The following is a 17,720-nucleotide window of genomic DNA, read 5'->3' as shown; positions in this document are numbered from 1 at the left end:
AGTCCAAGACCCAGATCCCAAATTCTCATTGTGCCATCTTTCTGATCGGATAACCACTGGGTAACTCTGCTCTACCACATTTATAAGCAAAGATCATAGCTGTCTTTTTGAAAGGAGAAAGTAAGTAAATATTTAATCAGGACAAGATGTTTTAATGCTGTAAAATATTGTACAAAACCCCAAGCACAACATGAGAACTTACATGTTCATTTAATCTGCTTTCTAAGCAGAAATACTTGTGCCTCGTAAGCCTGAAGCCAGAATATCAAAAGCTCTTTCTGCTCTGCTGTTTGGGGAACACTGATGGCTCATGACAGTGGTGAAGAAGGTGCTCATTTCTCAGTAGGAGATTGTGCTGAATGAAGCAGGCTATTGCAGACATTGCTGAAAACAATCTCTTGATTAAGACCCACACTGCCTTCACATTTTAATGTTTAGCCACTGCCAGAATTGCCCTTCTTCCAGCCCAGCCAAAAGAGGCTGGGCCAGTGAGTTACCAGTTCTCCCTCTTAGCCCATGTGTCAAGTTGCACGTGTTTTATTGGTTTGCCATAGGAAGCAGTTGATGAATGATTTGATTGTCAGACTTCTTCCTTCCAGAGAACTTGTTTCTGCTAATTGTGGATTTTTCCTGTCCCTTTCCCTCCCCCCAGTTTGGGGCAGGACACAATGCCAAGTAGCACTCAGAGTGGCAGACCGTGCGTATGACCACGAGTGGCTGTCATTACCGATGCAAACTCCTTTTTCAGAGTTGTTGATCTGTTTCACTCCTGTCATCTAACCAATTGCCCACATGATCTGTGGCAGATGTCATTTTGTAAGTGGCTACTCACATTTCTTGGCTTCTAGTCTGTCCATTCCCCATCCCAGCCATACAGCTTCCGAGCTTTTGCATCAACCTGTACACTTCTTATAGCTTTGAAGTCCTTTTCTGTCAGCTCAGTTGTCTGTCTTCTATGGTTTATCATCATATCTCTTCAAAGGAAGGGAATGCTGTTTTGGGGAGGGGGATGAAGAGGAAAGGGGTTTCAAGTCCTGTACTTTTTCTGTTGTAATAAGACGGTAAATTTTACCTTGTTAAAATCCCTGGTGATAATCACTTGACTAGACTTGATGCTTTCCAAGGGTTTTGTTGTATCTAACTGGTGAAGGGTATTTATGTGACACCTGTTTCTTTCTAAACCACCACCTTGTCGTTGTTTTGAGCATGTCAGCTGTGGTTTTTCAGATATACTCCATCATCCCGACAGACGAGTCAGGAGGAAGGCAAGGAATGGCTACGCTCCCATTCAACTGGAGGCCTGCAAGACACTGGCAGTCAGTCCCCGCTTGTTTCTCCTTCAGCTATGTCTTCATCTGCAACTGGAAAATATCACTTTTCGAACCTGGGTAAATGCCGTTTCCCTTCACTGTTTCTCCCACTCTAGAACAGAATCATAAAATTCAACCGTTCATATTTCTTGGTTTGCCAAACTAGATAGTTTATTTTAACATCTCCATCACCATATTGTGGTACCTCATTAATGAAGTGAAACTCAGGGTTTTTCATGGAGTAGGCCAGGGTGCCTCCTATTTTGCATACAGAAAAAGATCACAGATTCTCTATGACTTGCCCAAGGAGAAGAAAATCTGAGGCAGAGCTGGAAATTAGCTTCTAGTTCAAAGCTACTAATCTTTTAGGATTCACAGTCAGTAGGATTCTTTCCAGTGATTTTAGTGAATGTCAATCCAGACACTAAACATTGCTTTTTTCCTATATACAGGTTTGCTTTGAGGTAGGCCTTTCCAATGCGTTTCAGTGGCTGGACCTGGCTATAACTGCACTGGGCCCAATCCAAATCCTAACCTTCAATGCAATATAATATTTTGGGACGTGAGTCACATTGCAGATTTATTTGATTACAGGTCAAGATTTAGATTTGCTTCTTCGGGATCTTGTTTCAAGTTAATTCAACACAAATTTAGTTTTGTTAATAATTTTATTTTTTCTTTAATGCTTAATAGAAAGCCATTTATTTGCACTGTGCTGGACACATACCTAGGTTCACAATGAGCTTTTGTGTTTTAGGCCCTTACCGTGGAATTAGCAGCAACCTGGGAAGCATTCACACTTCCATCACTCTGTCACAGCTTATGGCATCTGTAGGTTACAATCACTCAAAAGAAATTTGATCAGACATAAAAATGTTGGTCTTTATTACATATGGGAAAAGAAGTTGAACAAAGCCACTTTTAAAAATGAAATTGGATCCTGGCTAAGCAAGCCACTGCTTTGGATTTCCTCCATGTACTTGCAGTAGTTTTAGACACAGCTCTTTTTAAGCAGTGTTTCTTTTACTCTATCATTTTCTGCTTACAATTATCTTCTTTTTCTTTTTGTTCATAGTTCTTGTACTCACAACAGAGAGCAATGAGATCAGGGTTTTTTTAAATTTATTTTGTCATTGTCCTTTGCTTCTTTCCATTGTCATAGCCCTATGGAATAATTTGCTCTCACAACACAGCTGCTCTGGTAGTTTATGTCTTAAGGCACATCTTGCATGATCTAAAATAAAAGTCCAAACATTGAGGCTGAATTTGGATAGACAATTAGCTTTTTCTTCTAGGCATTGAGTTCATGTGGTTGAGGTGAACCATAACCAGGCTTTCCTTCCTACTGGCAAACAAAATTTGCAGAAGCTTAAAGTAGGTTCATCCATGCTGTTCTGGATTTCAACCATGAGTGATCGGACTACGCCCATTTATTATTATGAGATTCAACTGGCCTGTGCAAAAATTTTAACCTAATATAGTGGTAGGTGCTGCAGAAAATCAAAGGATAAATATGTCTTGCATATGCCAATAAACTTTGGTCTTAACAGCAGTCAGTAATATAGGTATATTACAATAAAATACAGATACAGATTTATTAGAAGAGCTGCTTATAAAAAACCACTTGACTTCTTATTCCTTTTTAACTTGTAACTTTTGAATCTCTCCCATTGATTTTCTGTCTTGGGCTGTCAAAGTGAACAAGTGTGTATTCAGACACCATTGTTAGTATTACCATGTGTTTTACAGGATTAGTCTCATCCAGCTCAAGCTCCTTGGAGATCATCCGCTTCACCTTTTTGTGGTGGCTTTGTATGTAGGAATAAAAGCCTTTCATTTTCTCAGCAGCGCAAAGTCCGCTTAACCATCCTAGTTCTACATTACAGTTTTATGCAGAACCAAAATTCATTTAATGGAAATGTGCTTCATTAATAAAGCTTTGTATTCCAGTGAGTCCAACCAACCTATCTCAGTTTAACCTTCCTGGACCCAGTATGATGCGTTCAAACAGCATCCCTGCACAAGACACTTCTTTTGATCTATATGATGACTCTCAACTGTGTGGCAGTGCTACATCCTTAGAAGAGAGACCACGAGCGATTAGTCATTCAGGTTCATTCAGGGACAGCATGGAAGAAGGTAAGACTGCGTTACTACTTGGATCAGCAAATAGGCCCCAAAATAGGCCCCCAAAATAGGCCTCCAAAGTGTAGTAAAATTTTAAAATATTTCTTCTGCAACATAAAAACTTAAATAATTTTGTGAAGATTTTTTTTAATTCTTTTGAACTGGACTCACAGGACTTCCTTACCCCAAAACGTGGAAGATATTTCTTTCACACAGTAATATTCAATGCTGTGTATGTCATACATGTATAAATCCTTTATCAGAAGTTGTGGAGGAAAGGAAGCTGTTCTTGGAAAATTATTTTATTCTTTTTGCCTCTAAATTTGAAGTGTCTGAGCATACCTTGACTACTGTGATTCCATGCTTTCTTAGTCCTACTTCTGTATTTCCTTTTTTTTTCCAAATGCCAGTGCTACTTAGCATCCCCTTTCTTTTGTAGTCATTTCATTTCCCCACTTTCCTACAGCCTCCTACAGCAAACACTATGTGAATTTCTGTATTTAAACTCTGTCATTTAATCTGACCTCACTACTTTCTTTATGCAGATTATTACTGTTGGTCTGGTTTCTTTAATGCTGTGTACAACACCTGGAATTTGGGGAATATATTTTGTTTTGGGTTTTGTTCTTTTTTAATCACAGAGCATCTGACAACTCCTAATTAAATGCACTGTAACATTTTCTTCTGCCTAGCATTTCTGGTAAATCTGATTATTTGCAGAATTCCCATAAGCACGAAGTTCTCACACCCTTTAATTTAAAAAAAAAAAAAAAACAAAACCCCCAAAACCCCCCAAAAAACCCAAAAAACCCCTGCTAAATTTTAATGGAGATTCATAACATCATCTCATCAATCTTGCTTACTGCTAAGTGATGACAGTATAAATGGTCTTTATAACAAGCAAATAAAAAAGTCTTCCCCTAGCCCCAAAGCTTATAGTTATGAGATAAAAGGGGAAAAAAAAGTCCTAGATGAAATAGCAGACAACTAATACTTTTACTTGTCCATTTCTTCTTCTGTATTTTAGTTGATATGTCAGGCGGACATCTGGGTGTGTAATACTAGCAGTAGGGTGCAGGACAGATCAAGCTGTGAGTTGTCAGCACAGAGAGGGTGGCTGACTGCACAGAAGCATATCACATAATTCAAGGATAGAGGTGACTACAAACCCTTTGCTGAGGAACAGGAAAATTATCAAAGGAAACACTGGAAGAATAATAGAGAAAACAAAGCAAATAATTTATGCATAGAAAAAGAGGTGTTAAATCTAGAATTCCAGTAATGGGTCACCAGTGGCCTTGATGAAAGTTTTTTCATTAGTCATGTTTCATATCCAGCTGGAGTGGATAACCGTGATCAACCTGAGTAAATGAAAGTCAATGCAGCAATAACAAACAGTTTTCAGCAGTTTACTGTCATTAGAGATTAACATGAAATGATGCTGTTGGAAGGCCAAATGTATTTTATTTAAGATAGGAGCTCTGAGGAAGGTTATAGTGAAAGAAGTGAGGTAATGGGTAGAGCCACTATGTATGAGAGCAGAATGGGAGTTTAGCTGAGAGATTTAAAGCAAAGACTGAAAACCAAAGATAGATTGAAAGCAACAGGGTTTCAATGGTCAGTGTACCACATCTTTGTAAATATTTACCCAGTTACAAAACTAGATTTAAAGTCTATTTGGCTAATCCAAGTATTCTTGTATTGTCAGTTTGGCATACGAATGCCAGGTAGCTATTAAAGCAAAATAATTTATTTACCAAACTCTGGCAGATTCTAAATATTAAACAAATTGCTTTTGAAATAAAAATGAAAAGAAGTAATGAAATAAATTATCTTAGTTAATATCCTCTGTTGGTGTATCCTTCCTCAGGAGAGTCATCAGAAGCAGAAGGGGCAATTTTGTTTCAGTTTAGTCTTCACTTGCCATTTTCAGAGAGGCCAGGAGCCCTATTTTTTGAGTTGAAGTCCTGCAACATTCACTCGGTGCTCTTGAGGCTGACTCTACTGATGATTAGTGGAAATATGGCGCTACGTCTTGCAGTAACCCCTTCACATGGACTACAAATACACGGGTCTGCATTGTGCTGAGGGGAGAAACCAGCTGAGCAAAGCCTGGGAGCTCACCCCAGGGAATGTGACCTGTTTTGCAAAGCATGGTCTCATTAAAATCAGTTTGCTCAGCTTTGGACAGGTGTATAAACAGCTCAATTTCTGGTTTCTCTAAAGGGTGTATTTATCAAGTGTTTTGTTGTCAAAACAACAAAAGCAATGCTTGGTTTGCTGGTAATAATACTGAATCTCACTGGCTCGCTCTCCTACCTCATACACAGGAAAGTGCTTTTTCTGTATACAACAATCTTTTTAAGTGCAGGAAAAAGTATCAATAGCTTTTCTATACTGATAGCTCATAATTGCTCTTTGTGGAAGATTGGTTCTCATTTTAAAAAGATGTTTAGTTATTGAGCTACGTGGGGGAGGTTTTATGCTTTCATCAATATTTCATGTTATTTTCCTTTTTTTAAAGTACATGGGTCCTCATTATCACTTGTCTCCAGCACATCCTCTCTCTACTCTACGGTGAGTATTGACATTTTAGAAAAAAGTTCTGCCTGCCTCTGTTCTTGTTCATTGTTCCTGAAAATTTCAATACTTTGAGGTTTAGAAGGATTAAAATTGTACTGCAATAAAGCAGAAACATTTATTTTCAACTTTGCTATTACTGTCATGCTATTTTACAATACATAATTTTCATCTTTTTATGTCACTTGCTTAGAGCTGCTTAAAATCACCTAGTATATATTTTGAAAGCTAAAAAGAAGGTAAGGGTCTAGGAGTCTTTCTTTAAGGGGGGTCCTTATGCTATTGTAGTTGATAATTTTGAGTGATTTTGCTTATTTTTAGCTGGTTTTCTAATTGCACAATTTACAAAGTGTTTTTTTCCTGTCACTGTTTGAGGTACACTTCTTGAAAAACACAAGATTGCATCAGAGTAAGGGAGATACATTTTGCAGTTTAAATGTCTACTTATCTTTGTTGCAAATGACAGCATTTAGATGTTATTTCTGAAGAGAAGAGTGTCTTTAAAAAATGATTAATCTTAATTAATTAGATTAATTAGATTGAGTAATAATTTTATTCTAGCTCAAGCAGAAGTTCTGGGTTTGATTTTTTTTCTCTATTTTACTGTCTTGGTATCTTTTTTGAGATCTTCTGCATAATTTGTTGCTTCAGTTGTTCTACTAACAAGAAATCATCCATATGGGAGGAGTTAAACATGTTTGGACATTCCCTCGCTGATACACAACAGTTGCTTTGCAACCTATTCGCTAACTACAATTACATGCTGTAGTAGCCCTTTTTCACGGGAGAGCAACCCACTTATCTGCTTTCATACCATGCATTCATGAATAGTCTGTCTCCTCTCCGTATTTTCAGGTGTTGAATAGTGTCAGCTGACATCCTGGGAATGACACAGACTCCTCTACCCAGAGCCAACACCAGTTCTTGCCTGGGAATACCGAGCCCATGCAGTCTGATGCATTTGTACCATTTGGTAGCGCTATCTCAATGCTAAATTCACATTAGCTTGGAAAGTAGGTTGCATCCATGCACAACGTCTACCACAATGGTGCCTCTCCTAGTTCTGTTTCATCATAAAAAGGTCTATACAAGGGCATATCTAAAACATCAGGTACACACGCATTAGGTTTGCCCAGGCCTTAAGCAGCATGTTGCAAGCAATTCCAGTCCAGACCAGTCCTGAATTATTTTGGGGGGGTAGAATGTACATACAGACTGGCTGCACATGAGGCATGACTAAAATTCAAAGCAAAGCTTCTCACTTACGTGTTGGTAGTGGAAAAATCTTTACTACTATTTCCCTGTCTATGAGACACTATGATCAGTTTGCATGGGAAGGGGTGTCCAAAATTATAATTCAAGCTTTGATGTCAAATTTTAGAAGAATGTTATGAAACTGTTAGATGGTAAAAATCAAATTATAAAGTGACACAGGATGCTTTCAGCACCCGATCAGTCAGTAAGTCTGAAATATCTCTGCTCTGATATTGTGTAATATAGCAAGAGTTTACTAATACTTTCTATTTACATAACCTTCTATCATTCAAGATTACGGAGTATCTTGGAAATGTTACCTAAACCTCATGATATTAAAGAATAGTATTTTTCCTGCAAAACAAACTTTAAACTGTTTACCCAAGTTCATACTGTAAGTGGAACATCTTCTGAAACGTCTGACACTGAATTCATGTTGCAGCTAAGCCCCACTCTTTAAGTTATGGATTATGTAGACAAGATAATGGAAGTTGCAGAAAAATCTGTAAAGGGCAAGAAAGGAATTAGTATGAAAAAATGACTAAGATTGACCTTTAGGGATGATTTTTGATCAGAATTTCTTCTGCTTGATCCCTCTCATCCTGTGAAAAAAGTTTAAACTTTTCAGCAATTCATCAGAAGATGATGCACAAGTGGAGTATAGAAACATGAAAGGTTGGCAATCAGTATCACATCAGCTGAAAGCAGAGAACAATGTTTCATTGTTTGATGATACAGTGCAGTGCCCTATTTCCTCCAGAAACGGATAGCTTCACAGGGTTATGGCACATGTAACTCAGCTATTACTAGATTCAAGGAGGAGTAAAAGAGCTTTTTTACCTTACCTAAGCAGGCCAAAATCACTAAGAAAGAATTCCAAAGCAGCTGCCTTTCCATAAGTATCTCAATCAAATATGTTTATCAGATTTCTCAAGCATTGCCTTGGTGCTAGTGGTTTTCTGCGGCCTAATCACTGGAGATATTCAGACAAAGTACTAAATAAAGATCAAGATCTTTATGTATTATCACCAAAAGATAGCTGAAAATCTTGAAGTTATTCTCTGAAGGTTGTTTCTTTGAGAATTAGAATATGAGATTCAGAAGAGACATTTCATGATTTGCTGCCATTGCAATGAATAAGTCCAATGAGACAGAAGTTTCATCTTCACTAGTATTTTCTGTATGTATTGGCTTTCTTCTTGACTTGCATTTGGGTTTTCAGGACTTACTTGAATAGACTGGAAATCTAACTTGTAGATATATGCATGTAGAGAGACAAACATTTGGTTTCACAGAAAAATATGCCATGTAAGCGGACTTAGTAGAGTGTAGGATTGAAATACTGATTCAGTTTTGGCAGTGAATATATCTAGCTCTCTGAGAAGTTGAAAAAGATGTGTGGTAGTGTAATTATGATAGGTTGTCTCCAATTTAATCTCCTCCTGCTCAGTAGGTGAGACACTGCAATTTGCACATATTTAGTTAATTGCTATATTTCTCACACTGGCTCTCAGCATTAGCTACACTTAGAATCCCTAGACTTCATTAACTGTGCTAAGCTAAGCTCAAAGGAGATGTGTAAGGACATGTCATTTGTATGTTAATATTTTAAGTCTTCAAAAAAAGAAAAAAATAATCCTTACAAGGATTGGGATGGATGGATATGATGGAGAAGTAGAGGGAGAAAAAAAAATATTTCCTTTTAGAGCCTTTTGAGCCAATGGCTGAGTGCTGGGTTACAATGGTGTCAGCATGAACTCTTAAGTAAAAACTGCTCAGATGTATTTGGTTGTCAGATTTTATTTTTTAAGTTGATAGTATGCCCAGAATCCTGTTCTTTCTCTTTCATTTGCTTCTGCTGCTGCCCACAAAAGTTGACTTGTGGGAGCCACCTCTCTGAACTCTGGGAGAGAGGCAACGCTTCCTTGTACGGTGAGGGAGTCATCTGGTAACAACATGTAGCACTATCTTCATCAGTGGGGGCCGGTGGTCTAAGGACGAGGGACCATGTCCCCACATGGCAGTGTCAGGAAAAGGTCACCAGCCCTAAATTTTTATTTTTTTACTTTTCTTGGCACAGTAGAATTCATAAGGGGACATGGTCTTTCTTGATCCCTTTGTGACTTTTGATGCACTACATGTTTGAAGTAACAATAATGAGAAAAGAATTTCAATTTTTTATGTAGGCAGATCTCCTTTTTGCGAACATAGATCAGAAAGTTAGTATCAGTATGTGTGTCACATCAGTGCTGGCAAATAAAGCAACCATTATGCTAAATCATTCCCACGTAGTGATGTATCAGGTATTACAGTAGTTTCAGCCAAGAGCAGTTCTAAGTGTTGCACAGGGAAATATCATAGCATCACAGTCTTTTTAGTGACTTAACAGATAAGCGTGTGTGGAAAGAGGCATTTTCTAAAAGTATTCTCCCCCTACACCAGGTAAATTAAAATTCTAACAGCACAAAAGTTATGCTTAATACAGGCTTAAAAAAGCAGCTATATTAATTTGTAATAACACACATAATTCCTGATGTCAGGGAATCTTCTGAGGAACTCTTACCTTTGGTTTTCTTAGCCTTTTTAGTGTTATTTATAGCTAATTCTTCTACTCACATTTTCCTTTTACTGCTTGCTTCTCTTCCAGACAATGTTAGACTGCTTCTCTGAACTTGGGCCACCTCAGATCATGGGGTGGATTGATTTCCAGTACATCAGCTGATTCTTATTTTATGTTACGAAAGGGTTCCTCTCTCATCGCACACCATTCCTTTCCATTAGAATCCCACTGAAGCAAGATTTCTCTGTCCACCAAATGCATCCTAAATTAGACTACTCCCATGCTTACAAATTTAATGACTTTCAAAGGTTTGCCTTGCAATGATTTAGTTTCTTAGCTTGATGAAAAAGACTGCTGAGTAAATAGCATCATTATATGACACAATGCATAACAATATGGAAAATATCTAAAATTATTAAATATTATTAGCAAGTTTAAGCTGCAACTTTAACATGCCTTGATAGCCCTTAATATTTTTGTCTGAACTCTGTATGGAAGAAATTACTTTAAAGTGCAAGTACCCCTCTCCCCTCACCTCCCCCCATATTTGTTTTACTGGTATGCTGTCAACTTCTCTTAGCAGGGATTAGTCTATAGTCTATTAGGAATATTGCTCTATATGCAGTAAAACAAATATAGTTCAAGGAGCCATAACAATCATTGCGGTGTAAAAGTTTGCTGGTAACAGACTAAGGTCCATGCAGTGACAGCATAGCAAATTTTCTTTTGTATCTTAGAAATGTAGCTGCATTTTTTTGCAGTTCTGTTCCTGTTCTCCCTTTATCCACTGTTTCGTGTTGTCAGTATGCTGGCAAACTCTTTGGGGTTTCAGCTGGAGCCTTGCCAAGTAAGTTGAAAAGAATTCCATTTATTGTTTTTACTGCATACCTTCCTTAAATGTAATGGATCCATGAAGCTCTTCCTTTCACTTCAGTGTAGCTTGCTTTTATCTTCTATTACCGCAATTATGTTGCACACAGTTTCTAAGCCATTTCTTCTTTGTTTTCTTTCAGGCAGAAGAAAAGGCACATTCAGAGGTAAGAACTTTTCTTCAGTTTTGTATGTATGTATTGCATTACATTATTTTAAAGTTTGTTGTTTACCTGCTATGGCTAAACTCCTGACTCACTGGGGAGAATACACTCTGTGTCTTTGCACCACTTCTTAAGAAGCGTTGGTAAAAAGCTGATGCAGCTTCTAGTGCACTAGAAGGTGTTTTCTTAGCATCGTGCTGAAGAATGCCTCCTGGCTGAGGTTCTGAAAAGGTGAAAAGAATCGATGAGAATCAGGCTTCTGAGTGGAGGAGTTGTGATACGTCTGATTTCAGACTTAATACCACTCTGTACTGGATCTAAGGGACTGTGCAATTCAAGGTAATGTGCTGCCTTTCAGGAGAAAAATACTTCAAATGTTCGCTTTGAACTTCTCTCCCTTACATTTTGCATTATATTACATTTCTGAAACTGACCACTTTGATGGATTTCAGAGCAACGCAGATTGATTTCAGATATAAATCAAATCTGACATGGAAAACAGTTTCTTTCTGCTCACACTGTATAAGAATGGGTGACAAGCCCGGGTCAGCAGCTGGATACAATTACAGCCTTTCTCAAGATGAAGTCCTGGTTGTATTAAAAGGGCACCAAGGAGTAGCAGCAATAAAATGCAGCACCAAGGGGTGCACTTCCACTTCACAGAGCTACATGCCTTCCAACTCCTGCATTTATGCTGCTCCTATTTTTACTACTCTAATCAGAGAAAAAGTCAACTAAAAGATATTTTGAGGAAGTTGAACAAATAAACATATTCTTCCTTACTAGCTGCAGTATATTTCAATATAATTTCTACCTGAATTTTCTAAGCGCCTTTCTCTGAAAGTTAAAGCAAAGAAGCTAAAAAAGCATGCCATAGCTCAGTAGTGTAAATGACAACTCCTCATTTAATTGCCCTTTATATAGGGTTGTATATAGAGGTGAAACAACATTTCTTTCCCATGTATTTCTACATGATGTTTTCTCAGTATGTAGGTCTGCTCTGTGATGCTCTTGCAGGAGATGTTGAGCAGCACTTCATGAGAACTACCTTTGTATAGTTGCAGGAATATGATGAAAGTGTAGCTTAAGCAGGAAGGTCAAATAATTGCTATTGAAAACCAAAGAGAAAAATTGGAAAAAGAAAAGCGGCAGTCCAGGCTGGAGAACAGCTCAATAATCTGTCTCCTTTGCTCTGAGCTAGTGTAAATGACCTAGCTATTTTTGTATCATAGATGTACGGGAACTTGTTCATTCTTAAAGCTTGTGCAATATTCCCTGTTGGTTTTCATGGGAGTCATAAAATTAAAGTACTGCAATAGTCTTTACTGGTGAATGTTATGTGCTCCCTTTCCTAGGCTAGTTTTAGACATTTTACTTCTCTAGTCTGGAATAATTTCTTTTATGTCTGAATATGAAAGGAGTTTCAAAGTGAAACTTCATGCTGTGCTTAAGTTCAGTGCAATGCCTGGGGTCCCTGTAAGATCTCAAATAGAGTTAAATGAGCTTAAAATGATGCGCAAGCTTTATGCTAGATATCTATCCTAGCTGAAATGTAAACATATTTTTCTTAAGGATTCTGTTTTTCATTAAAGGATACAGGAGCCTTGAATTAAGTTTATTTTCATGTCAAGCAGCACATTTAAAGCTACATTTATTTTTTTAAGTTGGCAAGCAAGTTTTTGAATAGTATATAATGTTGAAAGAGGCTGCATGTTTGAATTACAGGGACTGTAGGAAGTATTGTGTTAGAGAAAAAAAAAATATTACTGTACTTCATGTAACTTTAGACATCCATGGAGCAAAAATATGTGTCTGAGGTAGTCATCAAAGCCTTCTTCATGCCAGGCAGTGGGGGAGTACTTTTGGGCACTTTATCTGAGTCTAATGTAGACATCTAACATATGTCTGTTGCATCACGTCTACAGTCAGGCACAGTGAACCTCACCCAAATTCGTTCATGTTTCATAATCTCAGGCCTCACCCAGGGCCGCCATCCTTGATTACACTACGGGTATGTTTGGAACTTATGGGATTTGGTAAAAAACATGACATTTACGTGTGCAGAGGATGGTACATGTGAAGCAATTAAGCATTTGCCCATATGTTCTCCCTTAACTGGGATCCTAGCTCATATACTGGTTAAGTGCAAGAAAGCAGTTGGAGCAGCACTAAGTGCCAACTTTTAATAATTTGTATTTCTGAATAGTTCTGAGATTAAAATGTGAAACTAAGACATTATAAACCTATTAGTGTTCCCTTAAGAAAACAAACAAAAAAAAACCACAACAAAAGGAAATTACTGAAATACTGACAGCAGTCTTTTTTTTCCTAGCAAATTCAGAAACTACGGAGAGAGCTGGTTGCATCACAGGAGAAAGTTGCTACCCTTACATCTCAGCTTTCAGCAAATGTAAGTTTTTTTGCTTGTGATCATAAACAGTATCAAAGAATATGTTATCAGATTGGCTAATAGCTCTTACTCAACACATGGTCTGGGAGACTTTTATTATTTATTTATTTTTGTGTTTTTCAAATTAATTATTTCATTAAATGTCTATATTGCCTCAGCTTCAAGCGGAAGAAATCTTGTAATCAAACACAGTGGAAATAGAAAGGAGAGTTTCCACACTTTGGATGTGACAAGAGTCCTATCCAGTTCAGTTTCATTCTTTCCTCAGAATCAATTAAAAAAAAAGCCCAAAAGTAAGAAGACATAACCAAAGAAAGGGCATGAATTGCATATTCTGATAGAATTCATTATAATTTAATTTCACAAAGATAAACCCTGCAAAACACAGATAGATGTGGAGGGAAGCAGAGTATACAATTGTATATAGAATTCATATGCTGCAATAACTATGCTGATATATAACTAATGGAAACTGGGCTATTTCACAGAGAGCTCCCTGGTGTTCCTTCACATTTTCATATACGGGTAATATGAGTTATTGAACATGTTATCAGAAAATAATGCCAGATAGGGAACGTGAGCTACAATCCTATCTGGTTACTATGGTTTCAGATGAAGTAACCGGATAGTTACGGAACAATCTGTTGTATAGTGATTTTAAAATGCAATTCAGGATATAACTATAATTACCATTCCCAAGGAAAGCTGAGATGCAGTTGCAAGAGAGTATCATTTTGCATTTCAAGAAAGCAGATTCCTGATGTCTTGGGCAAGCTGTAGAGTGCCTTTCTTCAAAATGTAGATGTACTGAGTATTTAGAGCTATAAATACTGCCATTATTTTCAAGAAATTATTTCAGTCGGTGAAGTAGTACTGTGTTCATGTTGTGAGGAAATAATCTCTAGCTGTGCGAAAGCTGCTTGTTCTCTTAGGACTGGCACACACAAAAATGTGGAAGAGCTACTCTTAGCGCTTTCTGCTCTGTTCAGGTGGCTGCAGAACACCTGCGGGTATGTGTGCCTCTGTAGCGGTATGGGTTGCCAGTTTGCTCTGAGTTCTGAGAATGAACTAGTGAAGCAGACAATATTGGAGTCCTGCAATGTTTGTAAATTCAAAAGCTAGATTCTGAGTTGGGTTATTCATTCAAGATTTTATAGCCAGCATGCCTATCCTGGGTATGGTGTTCCTTCACTCATATATTTTAGACACTGATCTTCATCTTTGCCAGGTTGGGCAGTTCTTCACTCACCCGTCCTAAGAGCAACAAACTAAAACCGAGAGGTCAGAATAGCTAAGCCAGCATGCCTCGGGGAGTTGTGTTTACTAACAAGTCCATTGTTCTCTGCAGGGCACTTTTCTTTCCACCAAGAACGCAGGGCTGCAGCAGTTCTTCCTTGCAGTGGGGAACACAGGGAGGGGGGCTGTGGCTGGACTTGTGACACAGCACAATCACAGACATCCCCACATCCACTCTGAGTGCCCTGTTAATGCCCACACAGCAGCAGCTGCTGTTGTCCAGAGGAGTTAGCTTGATTCCTGCAAGCCCCTGATCCAGTGAAAGATGTCCCTGCCCACACCCCGGGGGGTTGGGCTAGATGATCTTTAAAGGTCCCTCCCAACCCAAACCATTCTGTGATTCTGAGCAGTGGTGCCACATCAATAAGACTAAATTGTTTGCCTGTGGTGGGCTTGTGCTCAGTGCCTGTACTAGAGCTGGTGTGGGAGCCACTCTGATGGTGATAACTCAGGCTCTTGGTACCATTCCTCACTTTACTATGTGGGCAGAAAAGCAGTTTGCCCTTCTCTCCTTCCACTAGCTCTGAACAGAAAACACCAGCATATTCCTTCTTGCTGATGTGTTGAAAGGGAGAGTTGAAAGATTTTATTTAGTCTCCACTCTTTTCCAGTCACCCCAGCAATGCTGTAGCCCCAGCAATACAGCAACAAGTGCAATAGAGTGAGGATGGCAGGGCGTTCTCTGCAGCTGAAGCAATGAGGCCATTGTTCGGTTCATTTGGGCAAATTGTGTCCAGTCTCTCCCCAGTGTTATTTAGAAGTCATTGACTATATCTCTGGCCAGTATGCCTTTGTGTGGAGTAAACACCATACAGATTGGTTTCTAATAACATTACCTATTCCAGGCAAATTTTCAAAGTCAGCTCCAAGTTACGATTAGATTTGGTCCATATTTCAAAGAACCTGAGTCAAGCTAAAAATGGATAGTTATGTTTTGGCTTGGTTTTCACTCAAACTAATTCTGCTTCATGGATGAGAAATAAATTGGGTTTAATCTGTATAACTCACATTGTATTGGTTGGGGATCTGGTCCCATGTACTGCCTCTGGACTTCTGAACACCTAGTAAGAAGGCCCATAGCTTTTCTACTGATCTAATCAGAAGGGTAACATTTTCAACAGGACAGTTAAAAAATATATACATGTGCTTCTGGTTTTCCTGTCCAGAAGTACCACATTTGTAAACTTGTATGTGCTTGTATGCATATATATATGTGCATGCACACCGTATGTTATATAAAGGTTAATTTAATCACATTCTTTTGACTGTGTCATTCACCTTCTAATCCATCTCCATGGAGACACTCTTTAAACTCTAAACCTATAAGAAACCCTAAAGCTGATCCTTTTAGCACATGGCGTTTTTAAATGGCACCAAAGAAATCTTTCCTTTTTCCAAATCCCCAACATGTGGAAATTCCCTCAAAATTAAACTTGTCAGGAGCATGAAACTTAGAGGCTTCAAATTCTCCAGGCATGAACAAGGGATTTAGACACCTTCACAATGAATACAATCTTAAAAGAAAAGTAGATATTACTAGATATTATAAGTAAATATTTTTTGAGATGCTGTCATGAAATACATACTTTACAACACCAAAAATTGAAAAGTATTTCACAATAAGCCTGGTTCTGAGTTCATTCTCTGCTATTTCTGGTACAGAAGATGTAAAGCATTAAAAAAACACTTCCACATAAGTCCAAAGGATCAAAAGAGACCACTTAAAGATGTGTTAGTACTAATTCTGTCAGTCCTTTGAGCACTTTATGTAAATAAATTCTACAAAGTATCACTTAAACATCAGGAATAAAATCCAGCTTGAAAGCTGAGTGTATATACAACCTTTTAATTGTGATAAGGCCTCTGAAATTTAGTCTAATTACAGAACTGATATTTGAATGCCAGCGATTATATACGTTTCATAAAAATTATGCGAGTAACTAACAAATACTTGATTTAATTTGACAAACTTACGAAAAACCCAGATGGGCTTCTAATTTTCATGAACTTGTACTGTCTTAGCAATGCTTTACTTGCATGTATTCATTTATCGTTTATCTCCTAATCTAAGAGACATACTTCACCAGCCCCTGGCATTTAAAGGAGAAATAGTCCTAATCACAAAAGCTGGAATTTATCCTCAGAGAAGAAATCAAAACCATGTTTTACTCTCTAAATGGATAATACAACTGTGACCCTCATTTTGAGTCACGTTTGCACGCCAGTAGGCTAAAACCTGAATGAACAGTAAGTCTTTGCTGACCAGAAAATTACTCAGTCCTTTCTGATGCCTTTGCTATAAATGCATTCATCTTAGCCTTAGTCCTAAGCTCCTCCAAATTGCCATACTTTCAGTGTCTGAAAATAGGCAGCACTTTTTTGCTCGCTGTGGTCTGGAGAAGGAAACTATTAATAGTCAGAAATCTTGTTCCTTTACAGTTCAGCTCGGGCTTGAATTTGTTGTTACCATTTCCCTTTGTAGAACTGAGCAAAAGTATTGTATGTAAGTGAAAAAGAGAGCATCTTATTCATCTCATTTCAACGCTATTCGTGTCTTTCTTTGCTTCACCACAAAAGACTGTTGGTGACAGTAGTACATGTGTCATTAAAAGACTGTCAGGCTGAAATTTGACCTATTTCATCAAGCCTTTGCTTGATATATTATTTTATACCAAAATCTGTCAGTTGGAAGTTATAGCATTTCTCGGGCATTTTGGAAACCTCTGCTAAGACTCTTCTTATTTGGTTTCATTTATTATTCAGGTTTTGTTGGCTGGACTCAAGTACTATGCTTGATTTCAGCAGTTTATTTCATTTGATTAACCCCAAAGTGTTTTGCCTGCATATGATTAAATTCAAGCAGAGCCCAGCTGTTGTTTGGATGCTTAATTTACACGTTTTTTCTGAGATTCTGACTTTTCCCCTGGCGCCTGTTTCAATGTTGCTGAAGGGCAAATCTCAGTACTAATTAAGAAAGGGCCTGTTTTCAGTGCAGAAAGTGTCCAACCAGCAGACTTCCTACGTGACTGACAAGGGCTCAAATTCCAGCGAGCAGCCTGAACCCAGCTTGTTCAGAGGGACTTTGATCAGTGCTTTGTACTGTATAAAGCTGAAGGGTGCATGCTTGCAAACTGTAGTAGACCCAGGAT

The 17,720-nt window shown here is 38.1% G+C and overlaps 1 protein-coding gene across 2 annotated transcripts in view; it reads left to right on the top strand.

Moving 5' to 3' along the window:
- NAV3 (neuron navigator 3) overlaps positions 1-17,720 on the top strand; it is a 272,512-nt gene that overhangs the window by 221,780 nt on the left and 33,012 nt on the right. For both annotated transcript variants that reach the window (XM_050896725.1, XM_050896718.1), the window contains exons 18-22: positions 1,228-1,388; positions 3,261-3,449; positions 5,962-6,014; positions 10,845-10,868; positions 13,198-13,275. In XM_050896725.1, coding sequence (XP_050752682.1) covers positions 1,228-1,388; positions 3,261-3,449; positions 5,962-6,014; positions 10,845-10,868; positions 13,198-13,275 — 505 coding nt within the window. The remainder of the gene's footprint in view (positions 1-1,227; positions 1,389-3,260; positions 3,450-5,961; positions 6,015-10,844; positions 10,869-13,197; positions 13,276-17,720) is intronic.

Source organism: Gymnogyps californianus, chromosome 1 (genome assembly GCF_018139145.2).
Source record: "Gymnogyps californianus isolate 813 chromosome 1, ASM1813914v2, whole genome shotgun sequence".
Taxonomy (NCBI): domain Eukaryota; kingdom Metazoa; phylum Chordata; class Aves; order Accipitriformes; family Cathartidae; genus Gymnogyps; species Gymnogyps californianus.
The sequence above is the reverse complement of the archived record's forward strand: the minus strand, read 5'-3'. Positions and strand labels throughout refer to the sequence as shown.